At 35.3% G+C, this 9,650-nt stretch overlaps 1 protein-coding gene and 1 pseudogene across 1 annotated transcript in view; both read left to right on the top strand.

Moving 5' to 3' along the window:
- The window catches only part of NRG3 (neuregulin 3), a 991,727-nt gene extending 988,292 nt beyond the window's left edge, over nucleotides 1-3,435 (top strand). The window contains exons 9-10 of the mRNA XM_006915624.3: nucleotides 2,617-2,688; nucleotides 2,928-3,435. Coding sequence (XP_006915686.3) covers nucleotides 2,617-2,688; nucleotides 2,928-3,435 — 580 coding nt within the window. The remainder of the gene's footprint in view (nucleotides 1-2,616; nucleotides 2,689-2,927) is intronic.
- A 3,798-nt stretch (nucleotides 3,436-7,233) lies between these two features.
- On the top strand, nucleotides 7,234-7,340 carry LOC112482700 (annotated as a pseudogene).
- Nucleotides 7,341-9,650: the final 2,310 nt, after the last annotated feature.

The following is a 9,650-nucleotide window of genomic DNA, read 5'->3' as shown; positions in this document are numbered from 1 at the left end:
AAAGAGTGTGAAGAAAATCACATTCCTGGTTGGTGATATGTAAATGGAAACTGTAGTTGTATGGCTTCAGAGGGAAAAGTAGATGTCTTCAATTTAGTCAGTTCATTCTAATGCCATATGCACTAAAAAATAAGTCTCAGAGTCTCCTGGGAAATACAAATTCCTTGGCCTGGCCCTTGAATTACTGGGAATAAAACCAAGTGACTAATTGTTGGAATCTTTCACCTTTAAAAGAATATTTTGATTTACATAGTTACCAAGGAAATGTACTTATGATTTCTTCATTGAGGGATCAGAGGAAAGGCATTTCAAACTGATATTTTACAATCAATAAATTACAAACTCATGGATCTAACTCATGAGTCATCGACTCTCAGAGGATAAAGAACTCTGAGTACCTTCTAATCCAGAATCACATCTAGAAATATAGCTCTCGCTTTAACTTCTGGAGAGTAGTGTTCAGCTTCTACTCAAATATCAGTGCTAGGACATTCACAGAAACTGTAGGAAGAAAGTGAGGATGATTAATGTGCCTCTTGTTGAATAGTGCAGAGGCATTACTTCAATTAGTCCTCAGAGCAATCCCCCTCGGTCAGTATTACTACCTGACTATTTTAATGAATGAGAAAATTGAAGTGAGGATGCTATTTGTCTAAGAATGGCATTGAGACTTGAAGTCATGTTAGATTCAAAACAAAATCACATTTTAGAGAGTCCTAATTGTTTAAAATGCTTCTTCACGTTATGGTAACATTTTAGATTTCAGTTATTGCCAGCCATGTGTTCCATAACTGACTTGTGAGGTGACACATAAGTCAACTTCAATTCTTCTTTCTCATCTAAGTCCTTAATTCAGCCCTTAGGCATATTAGAACATTGCTCCAAGTTTGGCTTGAATTGCTTCTTATCACTTAGTCATGCTACATGGTTGGTTGACTTACTGAGGCTACAATTGACTAAATCCTCTAAGATATTTTTACGCCTTTATCCAATATTTTTACAAATAATGTTTAGATCCAAGTATAAGAATTTGCATCTATCGCCATCACATTTCAACCTATTAGATTCTATCCACTGATATACTCTGATATTTGAGTGAAATATAATTTTATCCTAATTAAGTTTTTTGGCTCTGTGCCATTGGTGAATCTGATAGCAGACATTCTATATAATTGTACATTTAATGGTGTTAAGAGCATGGTGCTAAGGACAGAACACAAAAGCCTGAAATGTGTTCCCTTTCTTCTTGTTGACATTTTCAGTCATATAACACTAAAGTAAAAAAAGTAAGATTCCCCCAGGGAATTTCATGGTATGTAGCTCTACAGTTTCATAGGTAAAGATTATATATCCTTAGATGCCCACTCATTTATAGCTTTAATAGTTACAATTAAAATAAGATAACTTGGGTTTAACTTCTTCCTCTTCGGCCTCCTGAAGGTAATTTGGGACAAGTCATCTGAGTACCCCTTAGTCCAATTTATTCATCCATCCAATAATAAATAAACCACACAGTTTTATAAAAAAATTAATGTGGTAATTATAGATGAAAGTGCTTTTTAAAAGCACGATGTAAATGTTAGCACTTGTTATGTGTGAAATGAATATTAACTGGAATATAAAGGAAGTATTTACCTTTAAGGTCTGTTTATGTATTCATGCATTCATTCCACCAAGATTTATTGGTTGCCAACTCTGTACTAGGCACAGTAAGAGAGCACGGGACTATAACACCTAAATTTGTTCTCCATCTTTTCTCACTCTGTAGTGGAAAGACAGACCCCCTAATTGCTCCCATATGTCCTTCAATGAAGACTTCTATTTAGTGTGCTAAGCACTTCATTGCAGTTATTCTTTGTGTGTATAAACATGACTTTTATTTACATTATGATGTAAGACAGGGGAATGAGATTTATTATATGGAGGATGGATATGTTTAGATTATGCTTAAATTTTAATGTTTAATTTACATTAAGGACAAATAACTGAGAAATAGCATAAAGTTCATGTCCCCAAACCACACTTTTATGAATCTACAATATACCTGCCCCACTTCCTGGCACTGGAAAGTTCAGGGCACTAGGAAATTCACTAGCTCTGAATAGGCAAGAAAAGGGCTAGCCAGAATTCTGGCATATTCAAATGACTTGGAATGACATGTTGTCATTCTTGACAAGTCACTGCCATGGACCAGTGAACTACCTCTCTTGGTTCCAGAAACCATGTGGGGAAAGTTGCTAGATTGGTAGAGGTTCTATGGAACTTGCTTCATGTCAGTCCCTGGGAAGACAGAGGAGCTGTAAGCCTCTTGTTCCCATTTTTTGGCTCAGCAATTTATAGCGAGGCAATTTCTACAGAGCAGAGTTTCAATAGGAATTGGATTTGGTTCCCCTAAAGTCAGTGTGAAGCAAAAAACTCAGGACTGTAGCACTTGATGCTTAATGTTGGGCTTCCTGGTTTCTCCAACTAGGGTGACCACATGAGTCTTCTGGACTAAACCAGGGCTGAGAGGGTGGTCAAGTTGATGGAGTGGAGTAATGCCATTATGGGTTTCCTGTTTGTCACTATGGAAAGGCCACACTTACCTGCTCAATCCCCATTTACTTTGTATTCTAGGATAGAGGTCAGGAAGACTATATCCCACCTGCCTATACAGCTGTGGTGTGTTGAAAGATCACTGGACTTAAAGTAAGAAGATCTGGGTTTGAGTCTCAGTCTGTCACTTATTTTCTGTGTGACCTTGGGCAAGTCACTTCACCTATCTGAGCTTCAGTTTACTTCTCTGTTTAACTGGGAACATATTATCCGTCTGATGGGGATGCTGTGAGAATTCAGTGAGATGGTGCATGTGGAAAGTGCTTTGTTGACTGAATAGTACTCTAAGAAGCACTGGCAGAAAGAATGTATAACACTTTGTTTCTTTTCAGGTATTCATCTAATGGTTTAAAAAACCAACAACATGCATCAATAAATATGCAACTGCCTTCAAGAGAGACAAACTCCTATTTTAATAGCTTGGATCAAAAGGACCTGATGGGATATTCATCCACAAGGGCCAGTTCCGTGCCCATCATCCCTTCAGTGGGTCTAGAAGAAACCTGCATGCAAATGCCAGGGATTTCTGAAGTCAAAAGCATCAAATGGTGCAAAAACTCCTACTCTGCTGATATTGTCAATGTGAGTATTCCAGTCAGCGATTGTCTCACAGCAGAACAACAAGAAGTGAAAATATTGCTAGAAACTGTCCAGGAGCAGATCCGAATTCTGACTGATGCCAGACGGTCAGAAGACTACGAACTGGCCAGCGTAGAAACTGAAGACAGTGCGAGTGAAAACACAGCGTTTCTCCCCCTGAGTCCCACAGCCAAATCAGAACGAGAGGCACAATTTGTCTTAAGAAATGAAATACAAAGAGACTCTGCATTGATCAAGTGACTTGAGATGTAGGAATCTGTGCATTCTATGCTTTGCTCAACAGGAAAGAGAGGAAAATTAAATACAGATTATTTATATGCATTAATTTAAGAGCATCTACTTAGAAAAAACCAAATAGTCTATCGCCCTCATATCATAGTGTTTTTTAACAAAATATTTTTTTAAAGGGAAAGAAACGTTTCAGGAGGGATAAAGCTTACAACTGAAGCTTTTGGGTAGAATTCTGAATACAATTTCAGTTAGTCCCAACACTGTCCTCTTTGGCTCTTAGTAGATGTGGGCGATTCAGACCCTTGGCCCCCACAGCACCAGTGTCCTCATAAAAAAGCACTGGCTTTTACCAGGTTTCAAAGAGACAAGCTGTATCCTGAGGGCGGACATGCCAGTGAGCAGGTGACACTTGCCATTTGGCTTGACAGATCCAACCCCTAAATTTCTCTTCACTCGACAGCCTCATTACAGGTTATGTCATGTCAACAAATGTAGTGTTTTCTATTTAATTTTTGAAGAATGGCACAAAGATTCTGGAAGGAGAGGGAGGACAGGAGATGGGGGAGTCGTTGGGGGCAATCTTAGCTACTCTTACGTGCCGTCTTCCTCTGAAATTTGAAGGTGCAGAACCTCAGAGGGAGATAGGAAATTATTACAGAAAAAGGGACAAAAAATCACAGTGTTGTGTCACTAAAATCATGCTGATAGAAATGTTTTTCTTTGAGAATTTTTAGGGGCTTCAAAGGAGCATTTCTCAGTGTGTGTGTGCCTGTGTGCGTGTGTGTGAGAGTGTGAGTGTGTGTGTGTGTGTGTGTGTGTGTGAGTGAGCTCCCCTGAGCATTGGTATGCTGTATGCACATGTGTTCATTGTGAGTATGTGTGTGCATGTGTGTGCGTATTAAGCTTGCTAAAATTTGTTCTGAAACATCAGGGAATCTAATATTCAGAAAAAAAAAATTTCCCTCTTAGATCTGTTCACTTTAAATTTTTTCATTAAGTATAAAATTCATTTAGTAAGTTCTTAAATCAAAGTCACTTGCATGGTGGGGTCCCATAAAACTCTTGACAATGTCTAGACCATTTTCTGATGTGAATACTTCTGAGAGGAGCAACTATAGGTTCATTGATGATACCCGTATCACAAGGCGAGTTGAGGATGTGTGTTTATTTTGAATCATGTGTACTTAAATTATTTACACAAGCCAATGACCAAATTGACAGTTGCCCTTTGCTTTTTCATCATCCTCATTACTATTTATTTTGTAGCAAGTCTACAACAACACGTGGACCAAGACATTGGCTTCTGTGATTAATATGGAAAGAATAAATTGTTGAAATCACAAAGCCCAGAGTATTTAGTTCATAAGAAGCCCTCAAAAGAACAGTAAATTGTGTTGTATGTTCATTTGGAATAAAGCAATATTTTTACCACTGCGGAGGTGAACTGAAACTTCTCCTGAAGATTTGTCTGTTTTATTTACTCTTAATTTCATGGGGGCATTCAAGGAAATTAGTGTTCACATAACCAGTCTTTTTCCAATTATTGGTGGTGTTGTTATGTTTACACTGTTTTAAATAAAAAGGCACAGTATTTGAAAGTATATAAAAGATTTCTTTTACTGCAGTTTGGGAAAAATTTGGTTAAAATCTCTTTGTGGAAAAGTCACATTCCATTGAAAGGAAATTAACTATTTCTGAATCAACAACATTGAATACATACAACTCTTATTTGTGGTTAAGTGGTTTCTGTTGAAAATATATTGCAAATTGCTCTTTGAGAACATTCTTTAATAATAGACAATGTCATATAGGAGAAAGAAAGAACAGGGTTTTTTTCAACACCGTTTAGTGAAAATTCAAGGTCTCAAATGTTGAAGACATTTTGGTAGAAATGCATTTTATATTCAACAAAAGGTTTGAGGTATTCATTAGTTATCCCATTAATTCCATTGTTTTGAATATAGAAGTAATGTTGTTAGCCTCTTAAAAGATGGTTATACATTTTTAATTTCTAGAGCAACTATGTTCTCATTTAAAATATTATATCTTTGGGAAAATATTAGAAAGATGGTCTTTATTAACAGGTAAAAAACCTATAAGTTGCATATCAAATATATTATTGTGTTGAAATTTATCACAATTATCTAACATTACCTGGAAGGTCTCACAAGTTTGTTGATATCAACCTTGTTCTTGGAGTTTTCACTAAAATGTTACTTGTTGCTTATTGAAAGATTTATACAGAGTTTGGCTAATTAAGAGTTTATATACTCTGTACACTGTAGTTATTTTAATATATTATTTACTCTGAAAAGATTAGAAATTATCAGTCTAATGTAAGTCCTGATCCAGCCTTTTATTTTTTTAAGTAGAACTATATATTATGTAATTATAAACACAACACCCTTGTACATTCCGAAGAGCATGAACCTCAGGCACATCTGCTGGCAGTCTAATATGAAGTATAGAAATATAGGTGCTTCCTAACTGATAGTCAAGACAAAATTCTCTATAAAGAATAAATATTAAGGGTTACTTTCAGTGGTCAATGTCTACTTTTGGAATATGAAGCTCTCCTCTGAAAAAGGTCGAGGCTCAAAAATGCATATTTTGGGGCACCAGCTGGCAAGTGCTTATAGCATCAAGATATTCAGCGTTGATATAACATGGCATACAGCTGGAGCCATCGGTATTTTGTCCTTCAAGTTCATATGCCTACAGATAAATGCTTATTTCTACAAGACACCTTTGATTTTGCTTATTTTCCTTGTTTTTATTATGTAAACTGGTATTTAGACATTTGTAATTAAGTAAGTTGCATATTTATTATTTACTGGAAAATTAATGTCACCCACTATTTTTACTCTAAATCATTTTCTGGTATGACCTTTTTTATAAAGCATATGTTATTTTAATTTGCCAGTGACTATTGTTCAAAATATGTGACCAATTTTAAGCTAATGAGAAATAGTAGAAATGATTTTGGAATTGGCATCTAAGTTTTCTCCCTGATTTTCCTATGTACATTATTAAGTGCTTTATTTTACACTCTAGTCCAATATCTACCGTGCTATGGATTAAGGACCAAATATTTGTAAATTTCTCACATCTTTAATGATTTACACCATTTCTAAGTAGCAACAGCAAAGTCTTCTGGAGGAGGAACTGTGCTGTTTTTAGAATTTCATGAATTAGCCTGTTTTGATCATAATATAGAGGACCAACCAAAAAGAGAATAGAATGGCCAAGCAAATGTTAAGAAAATACCCACCGGCTTCCAGATTAAATGACAGCTGCAGTTTGAGTGAGGCCTCTGGTGATCATGGCTAAGACTCTCAGTAACCAAGTGTTCAGCAGAATATGATTGTTGTCTGCAGCAGTCATTCACACCTAACCTGCAGTACGGTGCTACGGGAAATCGCGACTCTCCTAAGCGAGGGGAATGGCGGTTCCTTTTATTTCAGCCCTATAAACAACAAAATATTGCTCTGAGACGAGCTCTGTGAAGCATTTCCCAAGTGAGTATACAGTATGCCTAGGAACACGACAGGGGCGATGGGATTTTTTATTTGATCTTTTGGTACCTGCAAAACATTTTATATATAAAAATACATTTTTATTATTATTCAATTGTATAGGATGAGTACAGTATAGTCAATGATAGCATGTCTATACTGTGTTTGTACTTTAGTCTTCAGAAATTTAGTCTTCTTCCAGGAAGACCAGTACAACGTTTCTGAGCTGTTCTCAATTTGAAATGCATCCCAACATTTTGTGGGAAATGAGGCTTTAAATAATTATTATCTCATCTATGGCCATACCACCCTGAAAGTGCCTGATCAGAAGCTAAGCAGGGCCGGGCCTGGTTAGTACTTGGATGGGAGACCACGTAAGAACACCAGGTGCTGTAGGTGTTAAAAATAATAATTATTATTGTTATTATCTCTTTCTCTGTTGTTTTTCTTTTCTCTTTTAAGAAATAGTGAAAGTAAAACAAAAAAATCATTCCTTAAGGTACACATCGTTCTCCTATAATAACCTGTTTCTTACAGTGATTACACATACACACACATACATATATAAAATATGTGCATATAAAGATATATATGTATATTGAATATAGGTTTTTGATGATTTTAGTAGCTTTATTTTTGCTTAATTTGACAAATATTAAAGTGATTGCCTCATGGAATGCCAATGAAATCAAATCATGTAAAGATCAGCCAACGTGGCAACATTTAGATGACATAAGCATTTTTCAGTTCTTTCTCTTTCTTCGGAAAGCAGAAATATCCTCATGTTGGAAAATTCAAAAGACCCTGAAATAAAATCTCTGCTAGATTATCTCTTATAAATGAAGATTAAACTGTGGGTGTATATGATTGCTATTCCTATAGTGTATAATGATCTCAAATATAATTTTTACAAATTAATTCAATTTCTCCCAAAGATCCCTAAACAGATGACTTTGACTTCCAGCGCCCACTGAACTCTAGTGAGGAGTTGAAGTAAAGGTGGAGTAGTGATGGTGGTGTGGGGGAACTATGTGCTAATGTTGGATACCCTGTGAGGATGTGAAATTAATAGCAAAGGCGAGGAAACCTAGAAGTACTAGGCTTCTAGTACTTTGATAAATTTTTGTCATAAATACCTGTATTGATTGCACATGTATTCTTGCCTATAAAATAATTGTGTGATGGTAAACAGTCTTATTGTTGGAAATGAATTAGAAAATCTTTATATTGAAAGCTTTGTGAAAGTTTTGTGAAAGCTTCTAACTTATCTACTTACTATAATAGCTCTACCACCCCATTTGTCAAATAAGGAGGATGATCTAGCTCACTTTCAACTTCCTTTCAAATTGAATATCCTGTTATCCACTCATTCTAACTCAGATATTACCTGGTCATTTGTCATCCTATCACTTCAACACAACCCTTTAGAAAGTTAACGGCTATAAGTCTCTCTTTGTAAGACCCCCAAATTATTGGAATCTGTATATGAATCTATGAATAAGAATTAGTTTATAATGTTCCATTGAATTTTTTTTTGGAGAAATAGACAGGATCACTTTTGCGAATGTTTTTAAAGTAAATTTACCTAGGACAGGTAATAAAAATAAAAGAATGCCAAGAAAATACTTAATTTCAAAGCTTAAGCATCAGAGCTTTCCCCAGATATTTGGGTCAAAATTTTCTGCAGATTTTTTTTTAAGAAACTGCATCCTGTGAACCTTTACCAAAGATAGAGCGAGGGTTTCTGCAGAGAAAGCATGAGACCTTGAAGATGTTCTCCTGTCACAGAGGAAGTGAGGATATTTATTGATATTCTCAATTATTTGAATCTCGAACTCATTATCATAAACTCTCCATTAATTGTGAATAAATTCTCTAGAGACATACATTATAGCCGGCAATAATCCTGTCTTTACGAGACACAATAGATACAAAAATGTAGGGTTTACTTATTTAATTTTTATTACGATTGCTATTTTTGACAAATCAATATTTACTTACTCTTCCACTAACATCCCAACTATTCTTCCATATATAATTTGTCTTCATCAAGATCACAAAGTCTGAATTCCTTAGAATTCAACAAAACAACACAGGATGTTAAAATACTTGAATTAAAAATAGTAAATCTCTTTAAGTTGTACTGTTTTTTAACATTATAAGTATTCCATGTAGTTGTTTACAAAATCGAAATAGAAAAAAAATTCATATTTTAAACTTGTTTTTGATGTATTTAGAAGACGGACGAGCCACTCATACAATCTTGTTATACTTTACATTGATACTGTCCTTTCTGAATCAATTTAAATTTAAGGGCTTACTCTTACACGTGTTCTAGTGCACACACAGACACAAAGTAACATACATGTTGCGTTAAAACGCAATGATATTTTTTTTTCTTAGATTTTTTTTCCTTTACAGCTCACCTAAGTGTGTCCAAACTTATGACTTAAAAGTGCTTGGATTCAGATACGTTTCATAGAAAATGGATGCAGCACGAAAATATAGTGATTGTCTTTTAAGGTTTGTTCTATATAGCCAGCTTTTGAATCATGTCTTTATCTGTGAAAGTGTGGAGAATAGACACATTCGTTTAACCTGAAAGGAATTGGAAGAACATTAAATTCACTGTCAAATCACTATACATTTACCAGTGACCACTGTGTATATTTAAAGATACTTAGAGGAAAATGCCTTGGCTCTCTCTTG

This window comes from Pteropus alecto, unplaced genomic scaffold, assembly GCF_000325575.1.
Source record: "Pteropus alecto unplaced genomic scaffold, ASM32557v1 scaffold155, whole genome shotgun sequence".
NCBI lineage: Eukaryota > Metazoa > Chordata > Mammalia > Chiroptera > Pteropodidae > Pteropus > Pteropus alecto.
This window is presented reverse-complemented; position numbering and strand designations above follow the sequence as displayed.